The 24,012-nt window shown below is 42.7% G+C and overlaps 1 protein-coding gene across 1 annotated transcript in view; it reads left to right on the top strand.

Annotated features, from left to right (window-relative positions):
* AGBL3 (AGBL carboxypeptidase 3) overlaps window positions 1-24,012 on the top strand; it is a 687,703-nt gene that overhangs the window by 271,441 nt on the left and 392,250 nt on the right. The window contains exon 7 of the mRNA XM_086953007.1: window positions 16,117-16,899. Coding sequence (XP_086809133.1) covers window positions 16,117-16,899 — 783 coding nt within the window. The remainder of the gene's footprint in view (window positions 1-16,116; window positions 16,900-24,012) is intronic.

Raw genomic sequence — 24,012 nt, 5'->3', positions numbered from 1 at the left:
AAAAAGTGCTCAGTGTATATAAACAAATGTACGTATATATACATCCTGTTGTCTTGAAGTTTCACCTTCCATCTGCACTAGCAGTGTCTGTGCGTGAGTACACAGCACTGACTGCAACACAACTCTGCAAGCATCTGTGACTGTGTGCGTTTGCATTACCTACGAACATGCCTCACGTACACCATGAGTGAGTGCGCTGCACTGTCAGCATTCGTGAGTACGCCTCCGTTACCATGTGTACACCATCCTCATCATCTGTCAGCACACTGTGCTTGTACTATCTGACAGCGCTTTATTCTGGTTGTCCGTGAGTGCTGTGTACTTGCTCTGAGTAGTCTACACTAGAGTTTCCTCCTCACTATCATGATAGTTTGTTCCTGTGTCACGATTCTCACTTACTCCGCCTGTGTTCAGGGCAGAAATGGGCACACCTTGCGAGTAGTGGGGAAAGGGTCTTATGGGAAAGAAGATCCCTCCACCCCCACCCGAAGTCTCTCATCTGTCTCTCACCACTCTCTCTGGCCCTTTCTGCCTCTCAGGAGCTCTATTCTTGGGGACGGAAGCTCATTTCTTTTCTCTCACAGGAGCACAGCACACCCTGCTATCTCAGCGTGTGCTCTTCACACCGTGGTCCTGCGGCCTGTCTTATGGAAGAGACGGGAGGATGGGCTGAAGTGGCACCTGTATTCTCCTGCTAGCTTCTGAGAGAGACCTGGTGGTATCTTATTAGGTATAAACAGCCGCACATATAGATACTTGTTTCATTAAACCTGGTTTATGACACATCAAACACCGACACCTTCAGGTCACAGTCTAGTCAATGGCATCGAAAACAAACAAAATTATTTTAATATTATAGTAATATTGAAAGTTGGTGCGTTTCTTGGCCCGACTGTTTGGTGAAATATTAAAGAAGTTAGAAACATTTTTAGCAAACCCGAGAGTTTCGTGGTTTGACTTATTCAACGCGTGTCCTTTCCCTTTCCTCACAATATTGGTACGTGTGTGAATGTGGTGTAAATGCGACATTTCACTTTCGAATTCAGTCACACGAGGCCTCTTGGGTAGAATGGGTCCTTTGAAAATGTTCATGTGAACAGTTACTTAAACGAGTAAACCCGGCTGCTTCATTCCAAAGTCGAGTTATTGTCTCCTGAGAGGGTAGTTTCATTTGACAATTTTCAGGTACAAGAGCAGCAGTACAAAACAAGGAAGTAGTCCCTAAATAAAAAGATAACAGCAGAGCAGCAGAGCTAAACTGTAGTTGGTCTGTGCTGCTTCCTGTAAAAGGGAAGCAAAACGGAAGTGACGTATCGGACCACCAGCCAATCAATGAACGAGATAAGAAGAGCAATGCCAGATCTAACCAATGGCAAGCCACAAAACAAATAGAAACGCAATGGGTGGGGTTTCACTACTAATACTGATTACTTGATGCCTCAGAGGCAGCTTTCGCTGCCTGTGTGAGACCTATAAATTAAGGAAGAGGTACCTGCTAAGTCAAAAGCGCAGAAACTACAGAAAACCGACACTGTTCCTTTAAGAAGCAAGCAGCATTACTTTCCCAGCATGTGCTGTACTGGCAGTTAGCCTCACAGCCCCAGTTCTTTTGCATCTGCAAAAAGTATTGTGATATAACTGAAAATGCTTGTTGTAACAATAACAACCAGAGAAGACTTTATCTTGGATTCTTACATGTGGAAATAGGATTACAGTTAACATTTTCTTTTGCATTTTTAGATCTTTGCCGATTGTCATGAAAATAGAATAGAATAGCAGGCATATCCCCAACCCACAGTTGTCAATACAAAAAATTGGAAGCAGTAATCAGTCTCTTTATTTAGCAAGTGGTATACATTCTCACAGCAATGTTAGCCAAATAAATTCCTTGATGCTGCCTGTCCTATTAAAGTGTCAGCTCTTAAATTCCCATCAAAGCAATAATGCTCATTGTAACAATAACAACCAGAGAGGCAGAAGTGTAGTTGAATACTGTATCTAGGATTCTTACGATGTGGAACCAGGATTATGGGTAACAGTTTCTTTTGCATTTTTAGATCTTTGCCGATTGTCATAAAAATAAAATAGAATAGCAAGCATATCCCCAATCCACAGTTGTCAATAAATAAACTTCAAGCAGTAATCAGTCCCTGTATAGCCAAATAAATTAATTGATACTGCCCGACCTATTAAAGTGTCAGCTCTTAAGTTAAAAATCATTTTATTAAGTTGAAGTAATACAATAATGCAAAAGATACAATAATAATAAGCATAAAATAGTTACATATAAAATATAAATGTACAGTGAATAAAAAGAAAAAATTGAAGTAAAATGCAGTCAGTGAAAGCATATAGAAATAAGAGAACAACAGGAAATGGAATATCGGTCTATAAAGGAAACTTAAATAGTCTACAGTAATTTATATTATAAAATACAATTTAAGATAAATTACATAACAACAACATAAGGGAAGTCATGGAGGTTTAGGTACTTCTTGTTGACGAGGAGTATGTGATAGAGAGCGTCTGGCACTCATGTCGATGAACGTCGTGACAGGTGACCACAAATCCAGACGTTTTGTTGCCAAGTGTAATGGATACACAAAAGACGTGTCTAGTCTGTGATTACAACAAACAGCATACCACCATGATTGATAAGATAATTTAGTAAAATCTTTCCAATTTTTGGTGATTTGTTGAAAGGCCACCGCCAATTACAAATCTATGATCCGAACATCAGAGGTGCAACCTATCCAAATAGGGGACAAACCTCCTCAAAAGATATGTGGTGTAGACAGGGGATGGGCAGAACTAAAAAAGGCATTGATTTGAGACCACACCTTTTCCCAAAAATCTCTAACCAATGTGCTGTGGAAAAGCATATGGCATAGGTCAGCACGTGGCATTGAACATGGACAACAAGTATCAGGAAGATGAGTGACGTGTATTAAGAACTAATGGAGAAAGTAAGAGCCTATTATATATAAAGAAAAGTGTCTGTGTGGTATTTGCTGCCCTAGAAGATTTTCTGAGTTTAAGCCATATATTGTACCAAAATTCCACAGTCCAGGAACATTCCAAATCTTTTTCCCATAACATTTCTACTTTGGTTTTATCTCTTGATGTAGGTGAGGTATGAAGAAAAGTATATATGACAGATGCCTTGGATTAGGTAATAATGAGTGATCTTAGTTTATCACTATGAGGAGCGGGTGAGACAGGGGGTATATACTGAATACAAGCAGCTTGAACAGTTTTTAATAAAAGAGAATATTTACAACTGAGATTAGAAGGCAAAGTGAATAAGGCGCGGAACTGTGTAAAGGATAAAGGTTGACCGTTGTCATATAATTGATGCACCCAGATCAAACCCTGTTGTCTCCAGGATTTCCAGAAAAGAGGTTTATTATTAATCATATTAAGTTTATTATTCCATAAAGGAAGTCCAAGAAAAGCTGGAAGGGGAGTAGGCGGAATCAATTTAGAGGTAAATTTTATTATAGGGGAAGATACCGACTGTGATTGACGCGTAAAAACTAGATATTACTGGAACGAAAAAGGTGAAAGAAAAGATTGCTCAAAAGTAGTCCAGAGGGGCAATTAACAGAGGGTTCAGAAAACCAGTGTGACATTTGATGTAATAAGAAAGATTTATGGTAAGTAGGAAAATTTGGGAAATTTGTCCCACCATCTGTTTTTGGATGAATTAATTTTGAAAAGGACATACATGGTTTTTTGTTAGTCCACAGGAAGGAAGATAAGACAGAATTAAGTTTTCTAAAATATTTTGAAGGAATAGATACCGGAATATTAGATATTGTGTATACAACTATAGGAGAGAGCATAATTTCTATGGTATCTAAGCGGCCCCACCAAGACAAATATAAGGGATGCCATCTCGCTGTTAAAGTCGAGAGCCTTTGTATACAATCGTCTAGGCAACAAAATACCGTTCCTGATATGGAGGAAGTAAAGTGTAAGCCTAAGTATTTAATAAATTGAGGATTCCACGTGAAACCTGAAGCAGCGAAATCAGCTTTGAAAGTATATTTGGTAAGGGGTAAGATTTCACATTCATCTTTCTTTAGTTTGTAGCCAGACACAGATGCAAATGAGTCAACTTCTTCTAAAAAAGCGGGGATGGAAACCTGTGGTTGCGAAAGGAAGAGAAGGACGTCATCAGTGTAAGCCTCCATTTTAACAGTAGTATCTTTAAAAGTGAAACCATGAATACTACCATTTTGGCGAATCCAGAGCAGGAAAGGTTCTAGAGCAAGATTAAAGAGAAAAGGGGAGAGAGGGCAGCCCTGTCTAACACCTCTGCCCAGATGACAATACGAACAAAATTGCATTATTGGCTGATATAGCTGCTTTTGGATTAGAATATAAAACAGAAATGAAAGCAGTGATTTTCGGGCCAAAGCCAAACCATTTTAGTGTACTGAAAAGGTAGGGCCATTCAACTCTGTCGAAAGCCTTTTCTGCGTCCAAGGCTATGGCTGCTAATGAGTGATTAGTATGCAAGACTTTGGAGAGAATATAAAAAAATAAGCGAGTGTTGTCTGTGATGAGTCTTCCTTTAACAAAACCAGATTGCTCGGTTCCTAACAAATTGGGCATACAAGATTCTAAACGTAAAGCCAAAGCCTTGGAGAACATTTTATAATCAATATTTGCCAAAGAGATGGGACGGTTATTTTTACGAAGTTTGGTATCCTTGCCTTCCTTAGGTATAATACAAATAAGTGCATCTGAGAAAGAGCCATGAGATTCACCTGATTGTAGAAAAGCGAGTATGAGGGTATGCAATTTAGGAATGAGTAAGTGCGCAAAATGAGTGAAGAATTCTTCATTAAATCCATCCGGACCCGGTGCTTTGTCTTTTTTAAGGCAAGAAGGAGTTCTTTTTGTGACAAGTCAGATTCTAGAGGTGAGAGATCTGGGTGCGCGTTTGGAGCACATTGGATTTTGGAAAGGAATTGGGAAATAGTTTGATCAGAGGCAGAGGTTTCAGAGGAATAAAGTGATTTGTAAAAAAGAAGGAATTCATTTAAAATGTCTTCATCCTTAAATATCAGTTGATGATTTTTGATCAAAGATAGATTCTATATTAAGCTTATTTTGTTTAACCTTTAAGTAATTAGCTAGTAGTTTTCCGGCTTTATTCTGACCGCCATAATACTTTGCGCTAGATTTTAGTAGATAGTTAGAAGCGTTATTAGTCGTATCCTGATTAAATTGGAATTTAGTTTTGATAAGGTCAGACAGACATTTCTTTGATTTGGACGAATAATAGGAATGTTCCAACTGTTTAATTTTGGTCAACAGGGCATTATTAATCTGTTGGGCTTTTTTACGTTTTTTCGAGACAAAATTGACAATGAAGTCCCTAGCTGAGGCTTTGAAGGCGTCCCAAACCACATAAAAAGGTATGTCATCTGTTTGATTAAAAAGAAAATATTAATTAAAGAAGGAAATAAAAGACAATGTAAATAATGGATCTAGAAGCAAAGTGTTATTAAAGCGCCACTTACATGAAGCAGAAGTTGGCTGCAAAACATCAAGATGAATGATGACGGGGCATGATCTGATATTAGGATAGAACCAATATCTGCACCCACTACAGTTTGAGTGAGATTGTGCGAAATAAAAAAGTAATCTAATCGCGTCTGAGTGTGGTGTGCTTATGAGTAAAAAGAGTATTCTCTGAGTGTGGGATTACATAATCTCCAGGTGTCTATAAGTTTGTGCTGTCTGATCATTTGTGTGAATGATTTGTGAGATCTATGAGGGACAAAAGGGGCTGAGGAATTCCGATCAATGAATGGGTCAAAAATGTCATTGCAGTACAAGCGCCTTGAGACCCAAGCGGGTGAGTAGTGCGCTATACAAGTATCAATTTACATTTACATTTTACATTTACCTGCAAGGATAAAATTATCGTCATAGTGTTGTGTAATGTGTTGGGACAGGGTGTTCCAGAAGGAACGGTCTCCAGCTGTAGGTGCATAAATATTCAATAGAGAGAGTGGATCATTAACTATCGAAAGTTTTACAAATACCCATCTGCCCTCTTGATCGGCACAGTGTAAGCGTATCTTGATAGAAAGGGACTTTCGAAAAAGAATAAGGACACCATTTTGTTTGCCATCACCCGGGGAGAAAAGGACTTCACCCACCCAACCTCTTTTCAACTTTGCAGATTCATCAGCTGATAAGTGAGATTCCTGCTGACATGCAATACCTGATCCTAGTTTAGCTAAATGAGTCAAAACGCTCTGCCGCTTAATAGGTGAGTGCAAACCTCTGACATTCCAAGATACAATTTTTAAAGGCATAAAATAAGAATGTAGTAATGTAATAAATACCAAAATAGGCAAAAAGTTAAACACATAAAAGCATTCTTGTCAATAAACCAACTGTAGATATAATAAAGCATTAGAAAAAAGAAGATAAGAGAGAGAAGAAGTAAGAAGTGAGAAGTATACAATATTTGAAAGTAGAAAATGTGCGAAAAAAGAAAAAAAGAATATTATATGAACAGAAGTGTAAGTGAACAACATAGAAGAGGAGAAAGAGTAGAAAATAAAAGTAAGGGGAGGATAATAGTACAGAAGCTAAAGAAGATAAATGGGAGGAAAAATTTACATAAAGTCCAAACCATACGAGGGGTTAGGGGGTGGGAGGCCACACGGAACAATGACGCGTCCGAGACCCACGAGGAGAGATGGGAGAGGAGAATGGTACCAACGAACTGTAGAAAAACATGAGGAAGGGAGGAAGACGAGAGGTTAAGCATAAATTGAAAACAATAGAAGAAAAAATAAATAATGCCATGCCGGCATAACCATATTCTGAAATCTAGACAAAAAGTGAAATGCATAGTAATGAGAAAACGTGGAACTATAACAATATTAAAACCAGCCCATGAGAGATCCCATGGTTATATTTGTGACTAAACCATAAGTAAGGTGAGGCTCATGCAAGGAGTGAAGGTAAAACAGTATCAAAGTTAGCTACTTGAAGTGTGGCGAAGAAGTGGTATCCATTGAATCCACCTGAAAAGAATAAAGCAAGCTCTGGAGTTTTAGTGGATCCTCGTTAGTAGTTTTGTTATTAATAGTCACTTTGAAGAGGCATGGGTGGAAGAGACCATATCTCGCTCCCATCAATCGTAACTGAGGTCTCATTCCCAGGAACTCCTTGCGGCGATCAACTGTTGATTTAGCGTAATCCTGAGTGTAGAATAACGTACTTCCCGACCAAGTAATTTTATTTAATACTCTGGCGGCAGAGAGAATTTTCAGTAGATCGGTGTATTCAAGAGAATATAGTATCACTCCTTGTGGTTAACTCATTGAGGAAGCAGATGCTAGGTGCGATAATGAGCCCAATCGTTGAGCTCTTTGGATATTTAAGTTGGTACTTTCTGGAAGTTTGGGAAGAAAATTCTTGAAGAAAGCAATTGAATCTGACCCTTCTGTCCCTTCCGGCAGACCATAAATACAAAGATTATTTCTTCTATTTCTATTTTCCAAATTTTCTATTTGTTTGTGTAGAGTAGATACCTGAGAGCGGAGGGAGTCGATTTTAGAGGTGGAAGAAGTCAGAGAATCAACATTTTGTTCCAGAGTGGTGCAGCGACTTTCTACACAGGACCATTTAATAGAAAGTTCTTGAAGCGTAGAAGTAGTCTCCTGGAGTGTAGAGGTGGTTTCCTCAACTAATGGGCATAAAGCCCTGATTTCCTCTAGCTATAAGTCCATGGTGACTGAAGAGACCTGTTTCGGAGGAGAGGGAGGATCCTTCTTCAGTCTTTTAGTTGACGCTTTAGTACCACTAGAAGCTATGGTAGGTGCTGCTGGTGATGCAGGTTTTGGTAAAGAATTAGTTGGGTCATCCATGTCTAAGCACTGGTATCATGAACTAGTATGATGGAGAAACCTGCGAGATGAAGATTTTGGCTGAAGTGACTCTTTAAATTGTTTCCCCATGTAAATACTAAAAAACTGCTAGGGACACTTCTTTCAAGTAAAATGTCCAGAAAAGGAGCCTCACAATACAATAGAGAAAGCAAGCAGGAAAGTGAAAAATCCTGCAATAGCATAAATATATGAATAGGCAAGTAAATATGTAACATACAATCATGAGAAAAGGATAATAAACATGCCTAAAAATGTACTGTAAAAAACAGTGGTAAGTCACACAAATATATAAGAAAAAAGGCATTTGTTGTGCACACCCTGAATAACAATGAAGACATCTGAAGAAAATATTGCAAGAAACATAGTGGAGAAATACGGAGAAATACGTTCCAGAAGAGTGAAATCAGCGCGACTGCATAAATGCACAATACAGCACAACAAAACAGTTAATATAGTCATCTATTGTGGCATTTGCGAAGAATTGCGAAGGAACCAGCGTCCCAACAATGCAGGCAATATCTATTTCTTGGCTACAAAAGTTCAATAAATGATAGCGTAGGATGCCATCTCTGGTAGCAGCATGTGGAAACAGTAGGCAAAATGGCAGCTAAATTTTGAGGAGCGCTATCACGCGTCAAAAGTGTGAGGAAAATGCTGCAAATAAACAAGAAAGAAGATCCTGAAGAGAAGATACCTGCAAAGTCCTGAAATGCCTATGTGATGGTCTAGCAACATAAGCACCTGAGGGAGAGGAAGGCACTGTCTGCAAATCGGACCCTCAGCAGGTTCCTCAAAATGGCGGGCCGGAGGCCAGCAGCGCCGCGTCGATACTAAAACTCGTAAGTAGCGAGTTGTCCCGAGTCTCAAGGCTTCAAAATAGGTCTCATGGAGGTCACGGCTGATTCATGCACCACATCCTCCGTTTTGGAGTCTGCATACAAGCATTAGGAGCTGCGTTGATCCGTCTCCGCTCCCGTCAGCTCCAGGGAACTATGGAAACGCCGCCATCACTGCCGGGCGCTAGCCACGCCCCCCAAGTGTCAACTCTTAAATTCTCAACTAAACAATAATGCTTGTAAAATGTGTGTACTGACCTCCTGGTGGCTGCTTTACAAATCTCAGTTAGAGGTACAAGTACATAATATTGCCATACTGCTTTGAAGAATGTTAACCATTCTTTCCGATTATGCAACAAAAAATAAGTTACAAATTAACTATCGGAGAAGTCAAACATTAACGTTCGGTGTAAAGGCAGGTAATAACGGGGAGGGGGGAAGGAAGTGCTTGAAATTCTTGTGTTTGCTGCCCCACAAAGACCCCAGGTAAGAGCCCCTCTTCCCCTTGCTATGTCACAGTCAATTACCCCATCCGAATTCAGAAACCTCGTAAGGAGCGCCTATATCGTTCATGTGGTCTACACGTGTTTAATTTTTCATGCTCTCATTTGAATGCATGCAGAGTTTATGTAGCAAATATTTTACATTTCCTTCCTGAGTTTATGAATTATAATTTGAATACATTGATTATCATTTTTATGACTCCTAAGCAGCAAACTGTTTGTAAGTCTGTTGCCATGTTCTTTGATTATTGTGAATATTTTATTTTTAGATGATTTTGGGAATAATTATTGTTTGCAAAGGTATATTTAAAATTTACATAAACAACCACTAATACTATTCCTGGTGTATTTTTCTTCCTAGTTTCTTGGGATCAGTGTCGTCAATGTTTTGTGCCCATAATTACACATACTTTTTAGTTATAAACAATTCATTACATTACTAAGGTATTAGGTTATGTACAAGAATGGCTGATCAAAACTCATGCATAAAATGTTTTCCAGGCAAAATATGTTGTGTAGCCAAGCCCCATTATAATGCTGCTGTGCAAAGCACACGGCTCAAACCATAGGATTGCCACCGCCAAAACACTGCTCAGTTTTAATGATGATGTATTACATACTGAGTGTGTGTGGTGCCCTGGCAAGGGATTGTCGTGAGGGGTGGCTAATTGCAGGGGTTGCTTATGCAGTAAAAAAATGTGTTCCCATAGCAGAGCTTCAGAGTTCATTGACAAGCTGTATGACCTTTTGGTAATGCTGCAATAATATGTCAAAGCCTCATTTTCCCATTCTGATATTAAAATTAGAGGTGCAACCATGAAGTCAGGTTCCTGAAGATGAAAAGTAAAATTTAATAAATGTTACCACTTTCTGCCACTGCTGATATTTAAATGTGACTAACACTCCACATGTTATACTTCTAACTTTTTGGTTAGCTGCAGATTCCTCACCTTTTGAATATTCCCAAGACTATATCCTGAATATTTTTAGATTGCCCTCTGTGCGCCAGTAGGTGGTGCAGCTCCGCTCTGACAACCTTCTGCTCCAGAACTGACATGCAGTGTCTTTATGGGCACCACTCCAGTGCACTGATGGAGTTTATTTCTTTCCACACTATCAGATTCAGATCCGAAGCAACCTCAATCCAAAATACTTTCAATGTGCAAATGAAATGTCACCTCATAGTAAGACCGTTTTAAACCCTGTACGGACTGTCACAAAGAAATATCAACAGATTCTTCTCATATTTGCCTGCGGTACAAGGGGTTGAGCCACAACTCTAAGGACTGTACTGACTGTACGTTGATGAACCCAAAGACCATACGAGACCATGAGACAAAATTCTGTGGCACCAAGCACCAACATACTGAGTGAAACTGGTCCATGCTACACCGAGGCAGATGGAGTGGTTCCATAAGACCATGCTCCTTCTGTTCAGATCCTTACCAACGCCCTCCGGCATGCCTATGGGCCCCAAGGAGCTTAGAGGTAGCAAGGCCCTCAATCTAGGGTACCACCGGTGGGTTAGACCTTGGTGCCAGTTGGACCCTCCGAATCCACCACTGGGCCTCATACAGCGCTCATTCCGACGCACCTTCTGGTGCCAGGCTCCAAGTGGGTTCTTGGAGCCTCAACACCGATTCTACCTCCATAGACACCAGAGGACAAGGTGCCCATTGTGCTATCTGACTCTGAGATTGCACCGATACAACCACGTCTGAGGTTCCGGTTGGCTATCAGCAGAGTATTGCCTCCTCCACTTGACTTGCCACCTCCACAAGGAAGGACACATACGTTGTATTCCTTATTTGCTTTGGATTCAGACAGTGATTAAGATGTGGTGATGAGATGGGGCAATATACCACAAGGAAAATTGGTATGATGGCCTTCGTGAAGCCAGTGACCTTGATACGTCCCCTAAGTTGGGACTCACCTCACTGGAGGAGAGCTCTTCGGAAGCCATGATCAGGCGTCGAGCAGCCAAAGTTCTTGCCCTCCTGCTTCCCACCTTATAGGTCAATACCATTGTCTTAACAGAGATTCTCTACCAAGGCAAACATCTACTGATCTCTTCTTGCCCTTCAATGAAGCCCTTATAGATACCCTTTTTGGGGCTTTGGGCAAATCTTGCTTCGGCCCCTTGGTCACTTGCCAGATTATGAGACCACACTGCCCTGCTGCAGGTGAACCTGCATTTTTGTATCCCCTCACCTGAAAACTTGGTGGTACAGGTGTCTACAAGTAGGACGAACCCAAATATCTGTCCAACTACTCCCCCAAAGAGGCCTTTGAGGCCTTTGGGAAGAGGGTATTTTCTTCCACAACCCTGGCCCTCAGATCTGTGAGTGACAGCTGCCCCCTCGACTCCTATTCAAACGCTCTTCGGGATTCTGTGGTTCAAGTCAAAGTTGTTCCTCTGACCTATCCAACCCCAAGCCATACTAGGTGGTTGTGATGTGGGCAAGTTTTTTTTTTGACTTGGTCTCCACCGATTCTATCGGGTGAGCAATGGGCACCAGTGTTACCATTCGCCATCACTCCTGGCTGCGGTCAACCCGTTTTTCAGGTGATGTCCAATTGTCCCTTGTGGACATTTTTTTGTTTATTTTTACGGAGTTTTATTTAGCGCTAACTTGACCCGAAGGTATCGGGTATCCGAGCGCTTTACACAAGAACCAGGTACTTTACATGAGGACACATTCATTTTTTGTTAGGCGCGGGGAGATTGAGTTATTTACCCAGAATCACAGGATGTTGCGCGTCCTTGCCGAGACTCAAACCCCGTTCCCAGATTTGAGGTCGACCGCCCCAGCCTTTAGGCCAACTCCTCTCCCCATGTCTTTTGATGGGACTTGCCTGTTTACAGACTATGCTGATTCCTCTCTGGATCAGTTCAAGTAGAGCAGGGCCAGCGCACACCGCCTAGGCTTATAAGCCCCATCCCACCACCCCATCAGCCGAACCTTTCCTTTGGCGGCTTTGCAGAGGTACCTCATACCATCAGCCAATTCAGCCCCAGCAAGGTGCACAGCAGCTTCTTGGCTGTGGTGCTGTCCGTTCCTACGTCCAGGACCAGTGAGCTAAACAGTCCACTGCATTTACCCCCCACACAGTCATACCTGCTAAACCCCTTTAGTGTGCCCTTGGTCTAGCCTTTCACTTGGTTGGAGGCAGGAACCATCGATTCTTGTTGGCTTGGCAAATCATCACGTCAGACTGGTGGGTCCTGCAGGTAGTCCAGAAGGGATATTCCATACCTTTTGTTGCCACTCCGCTGCACCTTCCACTGTCCCTAGAGTGAATGACGGAGGACTATCTGTTCATCTTACAGCAGGATGTACAAGCTCTTTTGGCCAAAGCAACTATCTTTAGGATGCAAGAAGTTGTGGTTGTTATTCCCACTATATCTTGATGCCAAAGAAGGACAGAGAGGTATTTATCCTGTTTTAGACCTGCATCCTCCCTCTCAATGACTTTATCCAGAAGTACAAATTCAACATTTTCACGCTGGCCCAGGTTTTGCCTGTCCTCGACACATCCAAAGAATTTTGTGGGTTTGCTTATTGAACTGCACATCTATTGATATACTAAGGCTAGGTGTTAATTTTTAATCTTACTGCTAAGGGGTGCTCATATGATGTTACAATATCCACCCACCAAGGTATTTTTATCTCTAGAACTACAAAGTCTAGAACAATGGTCTACCACAGTAGAAAAGTGGAAGAATCTATACCATTTTTTGTCTCATTATCTTGTTTGATCATAGATATAGTGATCGGGTGTGCTCTGATGTACTGTGGTTTGCCTGTCCTCGACCCTGGAGATGGATGGTGACATTCGACCTGCAGGACGCCCAAATCCATATACACATCCTGCAGGCCTATTGGCAGCATCTGCGGTTTGTGGTGGGACTAGAGCATTTTCAGTTCGATGTGCTTCCATTTAGTGTCACCAATCCCCTCAGGTGTTCACAAAAGTGATGGTGGTGGTAGCAGCATACCTTTGGAGGTGGGGGTCTGGGCCTTTCACCTACCTCAAAGACTGGCTGATAAAGGTGGGCTCACCCCAAGCAGTTGTTAACCACCTTCAGACTATGGCAAACCTCCTGTCATCCTTGGAGTTCACTATCAGTCAGTTCACTATCAGTGTGCTGAGAACCATTCTGGACAAGTTGGGTTTTGTGCCTTTCCTTTGGAAAGGAGAGTCAAAGACATTCATGCTATGATCTTAATCTTTTACCCTCTATCCAGTATTTCAGTGAGGTCAACTATGGGCTACTGGAACTGAAAGCCTCCTGCATCTTTCTGATGAAGCACACCAGGTGGCATATGCAGGCTCTACAGTGGGATCTGAAGTCTCAGTGAGCCCAGCATCAAAGGGAACTCTCCGACCACGACCAGATCTTGGAGGAGACTGCGAAAGATCTGCAGTGATGGTTACTGGACCATGATTGGGTCAGCAACAGGCCCCTCTCTATAACTTATCCAGAGTTCACAGCAGTATTGATGTGGCCCTTCTTGGTTGGGGCAGCCTTCTGGGAGAGGTGGAGATCATAGGCCTGTGGTCTCCTGCGGAGGCCCTGCTCCATATCAACCTCCTAGAGCTGAGGGCTAACGTCTTGGCATTGAAAGCCTTCCTTCCGTCCATCAAAAAGAGACTAATGCAGATGCATACGGACAACACCACAACTAACAAGCAGGGTGGTGTGGGGTCCTGGACTCTGTACCAAGAAGCACTACGCCTTTAGAAATGTGTATACCATCAAGGGATCTTCCTGGTGGTGAACTACATGACAGGATCTTTGAATGCCAGGGCAGACAAGCTGAGCCGTTGACTCAGACTGGATCACAAGCAACAGTTACACCCAGAGGTGGTGCAAGGTCTCATTAGCAAATTTGGAGACCCTTAGCTTAATCTGTTCACCACTGCTGAGAATGTGCAATGTCAGGAGTTCTGCGCATTGGAGTTTTCAAGGGGCCTCTCACTATGTGACACATTTAGCCTAGAATGGAACTTGGGACTTATGTATGCCTTCCCGCCAATACCACTCCTGCCCTAAGTTCTGAAGAAGATCAGGACTGACCGGTCCCAAGTCATCCTTGTGGCCCTGTGATTGGGCATGAAACGTATGGCATCTAGAACTCCTGGGCTTGAGCACTGTTATCTGATCAGGCCTCGCCTCTGGGAAATCCTGCTGTCACAAAAACGGGGCAAAGTCATGCACCCAGGCTTTTGCACTCTTCACCTTCATACGTGGCGATTGAGCGGCGACAGCTGAACACTTTTGACCTCCGTCCAGAGGTGTTTAAGCAGCCCCTGATAAAAACTATACGCGCTTTCATTGGGATATATTTGTGGCTGGTCACTCTCGACGGTGCTCCTCATTGCAATTGCCTCGTTGCAGCAAGTGAGTGAGCTTCAGGTTGTCTGTTTGAACCCACCGTACAGCACCTTCTTGTCACACAAACTGATTCTGTGGATGCAAACATCCTTCTTGCCAAAAACGCCCAACCTGCCTGCGTTTGGTGCTTCACCTTACACCTATAAAGAGGAGGTGAAACTCCATTGCTTTGACAAGAGAGTGGTGAGCTTTTACATCAATGGGACCAGCTCCCTGTGTAAGGTCAGCTGTTTGTGTGATTCACTGGGGTGAAAAAATGCAAGGTTGTGCAATAGAGGACCATCTCTCATTGGATCGTACTATGCATCAAGATCTGCTGCTCACTGGGCAAAAACCAGCCTCCAGAAAGCCGCTACCACAGCGTTGTCCTACTGAGTTCCTGTCCTGGACATCTGCCAGGCTGCTGCGTGGACATGGCTCCATACGTTCACGAAGCATGGCTGCCTTGGCAGTCAGGTTCACTGAAAGGGGCTTGTTTACCACTCAGTCCTACCAAACTTATTGGTTTGGGCCAATTGACAGACCCACCTCCTAATAAAAACTGCTCTGGTATCTGTTTAAACGTGAGGATTTTGCAGTTAAAAGTCTCTAACAGAAGAACAAGTTACTTACCTTGAGTAACAGTAGAAACTCTATCTAACTGCATATTCATCCCCAACCCTCCCATCCTCCCTGTTCTGCGAAGTGGGCTTTACCCATTAATAATATTCCAAGTCTAGGAATCTGCACACTGGTCAAAGCCAATTTGCTGTTGAGGTTCTGCGTCTGCGAGCGTGGACAGGCTCAAATCGACTGACATCAGCACGACGGAATGGCGCCTATATAGGTTCCACAGGTCATTTTCACAGCAGAGCGGTGTTCATGGCGTCTTCTGGCCCAGAGGTACTGCTCAGAAGTTTCCGCATCCAGTGTAACCCCTGAGGATTACTCAAAAGCTGAGGAATCTGTGGTTTGATAAAGTCTCTACCAGAGGTCTTCGGTATCATAACAACAAACATAAATGCAGGAGTGGATAAAAGTGAAAAAATTACAATTATTTAAAGTAATCAAAGTACTGATTGGAAACATTTTATATCACTCCAATAATCTAAAGCTATTCAGCATCATTTTACCTTATTTATACTGTGGCCAGGCACCTTTCACAGACAATTGTGCACATTTCAGAGCACTGTTAGGGGTGTTTCATAGGAATGCGATTATGTATCCTACATAGTTAGCTGGTTAGGATCTGGAATATCCACAAGGTATTTAAAGTGTACTTTAGGTCTAGCAATTGTATGTTAATTTTCTTGTTCAATTCTTTCAGTTGCTTTTTGTTTGTAACATGCTAGCTTGGTTCCTAGGACTGTATTGGTGCTACTTTAATTTCATTTTCTTGTGAGTTATCACTATGGTTTGTAGAAATACCACCCCTCCAAAACACTAAATGAATTTATTTTTTCTGTACTTAGTGGAGACTATGACTACCAGCTAACCCTGCGCACTGATCTCTACACGGACCGACACACACAGTGGTTCTACTTCAGAGTCCAAAACACCCAGACAGGGATCCCCTACAGATTCACAATTGTCAATTTGACAAAGCCCTCTAGCCTTTACAATGTGGGTATGCGTCCACTGATGTACTCTGAGCTACAGGCGGCGACTCATCAAGTTGGCTGGCACAGAGTTGGGGATGAAATCAAATATTACCGAAATGACCTTGAGCAAGACCGGCAGCAATATTACTCGCTTTCCTGGAAGCTTAAGTTCCAGCATCACCAGGACACTTGCTACTTTGCACACTGCTACCCTTACACCTACTCAAATCTGCAAAGCTATCTTGCCGACATCGCCAGTGACCCCGAACGCTCAAAGTTCTGCAAAATCCGTGTTCTTTGCCAGTCGCTTGCCAGAAACATGGTGTACGTGCTTACCATCACCAATCCCTCGACATCTGATGAAGAGGTCAAGCGCAAAAAGGCTGTGATCCTGACAGCCAGGGTCCACCCAGGAGAGACAAATAGCTCTTGGATGATGAAGGGCTTCTTGGATTACATACTGAGCGGTAAGAAGGATGCCTGCTTGCTTCGAGACAACTTCATCTTCAAAGTAGTACCAATGCTTAACCCTGATGGTGTCATCGTGGGCAACTATCGCTGCTCCCTTTCTGGCCGGGACCTGAATCGTAACTACAGAACTATCTTGAAGGACTCCTTCCCCTCTGTCTGGTATACCCGCAACATGATCAAACGGTAAGTCATGATTATCCAGGAATACTCTTGTCTGTATGTGAGTAGCAAACAAGGAGTACATTCTGGAATAGTGACACTAAGACATGATACAAATCGCACTGATCAGCCACCTTTTGTGTTTTAAAAATATGTAAGTATTTCACAGAACAAGGTAGACTGAGATGTACACAACCCTATTTCACAGCACATCTACTGTTTCCCAACTGGTCCATTGTTCTGTAACAATGAACAGTCATTGTAGCACACTTCTGCCTTTACTCCTGCAGGCACTGCAAGTCACATTCGTTGCTACTTATTGGTTGATTTTGTGTGTACTTAAGTCTTTCGCTGAGCAGTGATTGCTGCTACAAAAGTGAAAGAACTTGATTAGCCAGTCAAAATAAGTGCAATCTCTTGCATGTACATAGCCGGAAGGCAGAAGAGCACTTTACTTAGTCAAAGATATAACATTCATGTCATTGAAGGGGTAGCTGCAGTGCTCTATTTAAGCCCATAGGTTCCACCAGCACTCATGTTTGGGGACTGGCACTTATTTTTCATATCAGATGTTGACTGTGAGCAAGAGAGTTAAAAACACACAAATGGGAAAGAAGGAGGAAGAGAAAGATGGAAAAACCAGCACAAAAGAAGAAAACAGGGTTCAGTAAGAGTGAGATAAAGGGGCAGCAGTGACTGATAGTAGATTAAAGAGGCCTGAGGTAAATTTAAGACAATGCAGCCTTGGTATTCTGCTTGCTTAGCTCTGCCAGAGCAGAGCTTTGAGCTCCGGCACTTATTCTTTTACAAATTAAGCACTGGGTAGCTCGTTTCTAACAGCAAAAGTGGATTGGTGTTGCATCATGATGTAATGATGTAGTGTTCTTTAAAGAGGTGTGGCTTCAGCTCTTTTCTAAATTGAAGTAGGGTTGTGGTACAACATACAGGATGTTGTTCTAGATCCTGGATGCATAGATGTTTAAGACCCGTTAGCCTTTTTTTTTTTCACTTCTTAGTTCGATTGTGTCTTAGCTGCGTCAGTGTCAAGAGCCACTGGGAATGGTGAGCTTCTCAGACAATTCTGCATGGATGCCGGTCGTGAAGGCTTTGACTTAGAGGATGGTACGTGCTGGAATAGGGAGCCAGTGGAGTTCCATCAGGGTGGGGGTGATATAATATTCCTTCAGGTCCTTGAATAGGCATGCTATAGCATGCCCTTCGGTACAGCCAGTGCAAAGTGTCGGAAGCTGTGGAGAAGGGCATTGTCATCATCCAGAAGCGAGAGTGCGTGGGCTTGAACAGCTGGTGAGATAATGAAAAGGAAGGCACTCCTTTATTTTAACAAAAATATAATTTTGATCCTCTTATTTTTTACACATGCGTGCTGCAGCGGTGGCACGTTTGTCCTTCTTCCGTGCCTGCTAAACTACCAACCTAACTTGAGTGGATGAACCTCTCAACCCCTGCGCACTGTTGCTGCTAGTGAATCACACTAGAAATATCATCATTTTAATTTTCATTTCACTTCTTTCAAATATAAGTTTATCACATAACCAAATTCACCATTCTTCTTTGAAAGTATGATATTTAATCATCAGTTCATTGTCAATAAATTCAAACATATATTCAAAAAACAACAAAACATTTCAGAATTTCACTGTATCAACAGAGTCTTTCTTGACAACGTATAGTTGATGTAGCCCGATGCATTTCGAGTCCTAGTTGGACTCTTCCTCAGGGGCCTGAAAATATGAATATCTCATATCAGCAATTTCATAATATTATCCCTTTTTTTCTCATCAGATTCAAGTTACAAAAACCTACGGATGCTCAAAACAACGAACAATCACTTTACATTTCATGTATAGGAAAAATGACTACATCATGCACTTTTAAACCTTTTAAACCTGGAAACCACCACCATCTCACCTCAAAAGTGAATGTGTTAAAAAATATACTCACAACCAAACCACGAGGTTGTGATACCTGTAAACAAAAATGCTAGCTGTAAATACCTGCTGAATTCGTCTACCAATGCCCTAAAGCCAAAGAACCACCTCGTGGAGCTTCCTCTTACCTCGAGTCTTTTTTGGAAACCACCGCGTTTCCGTTTCAATTCAAAATGCCACCTACAACAAATGTGTAAACAATCCTTAGCTTCGTGCTTCAATTTTCAAACAATCCCTCCGCTATCCCCCACGGACGCCCCTTCTTACCTAGACGCTCAACACCAACTCCTAACTCCACTCCCTGCCGATTTCAAGCCCAACACCGGGCTGGCCAGGTTTAAACCACGTTTGTCTCTCGGGAGACTGGCAACAGTGAAAACGGACTAAGTCAGAACGCTCGGGCGCGCCATTTTGGTACAGTGTTCAAAACGAAACATAGAACCATCGGCACTCGGGGAAGTTCACTCAGAGTCCACAAACCGAGCGGAATCACTAAATACCGCCCTGACGAAACCATATATTCCTCTGACTGCCACTTATGCTCAAAGGCGAAATAATTATTAAAAGTGAAAATGTAAATAATAAAGTGCTCAAAAAATTAAAATGCATAGAGAATGTTATAGTACAAATACAGTGTTATATGATAACAGTGCGTTTAGTGCATTTCAACCATTCAAATGTACATGTATGGAAAATATAGTCAAATATTCACCTGCTAAAGAGAGGCTTGGCCAAAACCTCTACATGTATCTAGCCTAGCTTACAGAATCTTTTCTACAGAAAGCATGTATAGTCTATCTTTTCATTTAAACCTTTTGGTTCCTGGGTCCCTAGGTACCGGATCCAAAATATCTCTCTTTGTAGGAGGCATCTAGTGAGATCCACTCCTTCTTGTGATTCAGTTTTCTCCAAAACTGAAAACTGTAGCTGGGAGATGTTATGCCTGTTTTCTGACCAGTGTTTAGCTAAATTGCTCTTGATATTAACATTCCTGATAGTACTTTTGTGTTCGGATATTCTTGTTTTTAATTTTCTTTCAGTTTTCCCCACATACAATTTGCCGCATGGACATTTGATGTAATAAATCACGCTTTTGGAGTTGCAATCACTGTCATGATGTAAATCAATGGTTTTTCCTGTCTGGGGATGATGCAAAGTATTCAATATAAGTCACAGGGCATTTTAAACCTCGAATCAAATGTGCAGCAGCTTGTTCTCTAGCCTGCCAGGCTAAAAATGTCCCTGTAAAATTACTTTCTTCATAATTTTTTTGCGATTGCCTACGAAAAATCTCCTTGCTCTGATGATAAAAGTTTGCGCTAAGCTCCCGTTTTGCTTCATTTAATTGATTTTGAATACTGCTCGAGGGATTCTGCTTCCTTAAGATAGTTAAAGCCTGTATTCTTTGCTGCAGCAAATTTTTAATAGACCTAGCAGCTGTTAATACTGCTACATCTTTCCCTATAACTATACCGCAAATAAAGGCCTTTAGAGAATCCCAAACGATATTGAGAGGAGCTGTTTCAACATTACGAGTAACAAAGTCTGTAATCTCTGTAATCTCAAATTTTAATGAAGCAATCCACGTTACATTGTTCAAATATATTTTGTTAAACACACACCGTTTGGGAATTTTATGAAGTTTTCCCCCAGAACAAACTCAGTAACTAGCATTGCGTGGTCAGAGAACCCATTGTGCAGAGGCCTCTGATGGCAGAAATTAAGTTGTCGGGAAGCAAGAAAAAAATCAATACTGGAGGAAGACTTAAATCTCCCTGACCAGCAAGTATACTCTTTTTTTAATGGGTTTTGCATACGCCATGGATCGCAATGGTCAAGTGTTGTTATGTAATTAAAAATAGATTTCAATGACTTGGGTTTAAACTGCTTTCTCGAATGAGGCACAGTGTGGCAGGCACACAGCCAATGCTGCACAGCAATCACAAAAGGGGTGTCCCTTAGGAACCTCCTCCGCCCCCAACCAGAGGTCGCAGGATGAAGGAAGCTCTGCTAAGGTCCCCCAAAGTCACTTTCCAACAGCATTTTCTTGTCAGACAGGCAGACGAACAGAGGCTGTTGGAAATCGGCATTGTAATCCTGAGTTCAAAAACGCTGTCCATAGGGGTGTATGATGCAGTTCCGACAGACACGGATACTCCGAAAGCCAGTCGGAACTGATTTGGATTGACCGCACAGTTTACCTTCCGACCGCGACCATCGTAATCGACTGGCGGATTGTACACCGACCGAGTCTGTCGGAAGGGCTCCGACACGGTTGAGGAGAATCCGACTGTCGGGAGGCGGTCTTCCGTCCAACATCGTAATTGGCCCCTTAGTGTGAAGGGAGTCTCCCTGAGCTCTGCTCAGTTTTTCTTCATGTAGAGTCTGGATTAATTCCTAGATAACTTCTACCATGTCTGAAACATTGAAAAAAGGCCTCTTCAGATCCTGCAGAAGCTGCGGAAAGAAAAGGCTGCATGCGGATGACCCACATAATGATTGTCTTTACTGCCTCTATCTCCAGTATAATGGAAAGAAGTGTAAAATGCCCCACACTTTTTCCCCCAAAACCTTGAAGGGCAAAGAGGGGAGGCTCCTTCTGTGACTACAGAAGGCCAAACAAACACAAGGTGAGCAAAAAAACGATGGATTTAGGCCCAGATCTCCGTACTAGGGTGAATTTATGACATTGTTTTGCATTCTGTCCATCAATTGTTCTTTTTGAATTTGTCACCCTGTGTGGGACGGGTATGCCCAGAAGTGGGTCCTGTGCTCTCCATGCCACTGGAGTCGAGCTATCCTGGCTGATGAGTGCTGAAAGCCCGAAACCGGTCCTATGATGCTTGTTTCCAGTCGAGGGAGGACCTGGCCTGGCAGTTCGGGCTGGACTGTTCTCATTGGGCACAGGGTCATGACTGATTTGCATATGGCTGGGTCCAAACTGGAATGGCATGGTGAGCAAAAAACCGACAATGGATTTAGGCCCAGATCTCTGTACTGGGGTGAATGTATGACATTGTTCTGCATTTTGTCCATCAAGTGTTCTTTATACAGAAGGCCAAAAGCCACTACCAGTGCACCCTATCCAGAGTCACCTTAGGGTTCCCTTCCTCCAGGGTTTGGGGGTGATAGTCCAGGGTACCCTTATGACCTGTACTATACACCCTATGAGCCACAACTTCATGACAGCCTGTGGGATGATTATGATGCGAAGCCCTTGGCTGACACTGACCCGGACCTCTATCTGGCTAAACTATCCCCACCGGAAAATGCAACTGCATACCTTGAGGTGTTACAAAGGGCAGTGGCTTTCCACAAAATGGCAATGCATAAACAACTGGAGGAGGACAGCTTCATCATGGAGACACATGCAGAGGTCCATGTAGTTTTTACCAGTGCGGGTTCACTCAAGCCTGTCTCGACATCTTCAAGGAGCTGGTCAAGGTGCGAGTCATCACGCTTAGGAGGTCAACAAGGAGTATAAGGCTTCGCTGTCCGGCCCTCCTTACATCAGTGGCGTAGCTAGGGGGGGAGCGGTCCGCCCCCGGAGGCACTATTTTGTGGGTGGCTGCGCAGTACTGGTGTCCCATTGTGGCCGCGGCGGCCTTTATAATTTATTTGGGGACAGCACGCGGCCCAGTATGAAAGTGCAAGCAGTGCGCTGCACGCACCTGACCTGCAGGGCTGCCAAAATTGCCGCCACAACGTCCGTCCCAGCCTCCAGGGCCGTCAATCTTGTAGCGTGCGAGTGCTACCAATGACGGCCCTTGGCATCATTTTGGCCAGCCCTCGCTATGAGAACGTAGCAGTGATGCTTCACGCGCTTCACCACTACGCGCTCTTGTGAGGAGTCAATTCTGGCCTGGGGCAGTTAGTGGCAGTGCTGCCGGGCGATTTGCTGGCTGCTGCAGTGCAGCAGAAGTGAACGAAGTTCAAACCAACCCCTGCCAGCCATAGAGACCCTGGAGCGAGTGAGGTAAGAGGAGAGCAGCAGGAGCTAGCTAAACTTTTTCATAGGGGTGGCTGAGTGGCTCATCACCTTCGCCACAAATCCACTTTCATATGTGAGTGCATTTCCGCTGCAGATAAGAACATTGATGATGCCCAAGTCCCCTTGACACAGTAAATGTCCGAGGTCCACTTATGCTGTTTGATTAGTAAATAATCCGCGTTCGATGCACAAGGGATACAAACAAAGGTATTACTAGCTCTTGAGCAATGTAGAAATCAATGTGAATTTTTTATTTAAGTTAAACCTTTATGGAATTTGCAGTTCGCTCACAAAATCAGGCCAGTTGAATATAAATAAGAACATTTTACGTGTATCAAATGTTATTTCAGACTGTCATTGATTAAGAATCATTCTCAAAGCGACAGGTCTCGCTTCCCTTAATAGCGTAATGGCAAAGCTAATAGATCTAGCTTCTTGTTGGTAATAAGTGATTTTTTTTGTCTGCTGCTTCTAGCTGTTCTAGAATGAAACTATCATATTGAAGCAATCTCTCGAGCTACAACTATATGGATGTTGGGAGCAGGGTCCGTTTGTTGAACAGACTTCGTTCCCAGAATCAAACTGTATCCTCAAAGAACAGTTTTATAAACATGCATGTGCTTATTCTGTGAACAAAACAAAGTTGTCAATCCAACATCCACATGTTATCAAGACACCAAAAAAACCCAAATGATTTCACAAGGTGATTAGTGAATGGACCTAGTGTGCCTTAAAGGCAACACAGGATGTGCTTCCTATATAATAAAGCCATAAACCAGCAATTAAAATGTGTGACTGATTTACAAGCTACAAGTAATGTTGTTTCTGCAGGCAAACTAAAGGACTACTTCTGCTCCATCACCAATTAGAACACAAATGGGACAACTTGCGGAATTCCACAGCCTTAATGGTCATCCCAGACAAGCAATGGCATATCAATTAAGCCCACAGCAGCCAATAGCTGCAGTGGGCTGATCGAAGCCCCACTTTCCCCGAAATAATTCACATACATACGTTTTAAAAGTATCACTAACATGAGATGTCCCAGACAGGTAAAGCAAGACCTAAAAAGGTGTCTTGCTCAGTGCTGTAAGCCTGGTTTTAAGGATATGTCACCCATGGGATGAACATTCACAGGAGTAGCACAGACACAATTCCGTATAGCTATTGACTACAGGGTGGTCCCGAGGAATAAGA

The sequence above is a fragment of the Lissotriton vulgaris genome, chromosome 1_2, assembly GCF_964263255.1.
Source record: "Lissotriton vulgaris chromosome 1_2, aLisVul1.2, whole genome shotgun sequence".
Lineage (NCBI taxonomy): Eukaryota > Metazoa > Chordata > Amphibia > Caudata > Salamandridae > Lissotriton > Lissotriton vulgaris.
This window is presented reverse-complemented; position numbering and strand designations above follow the sequence as displayed.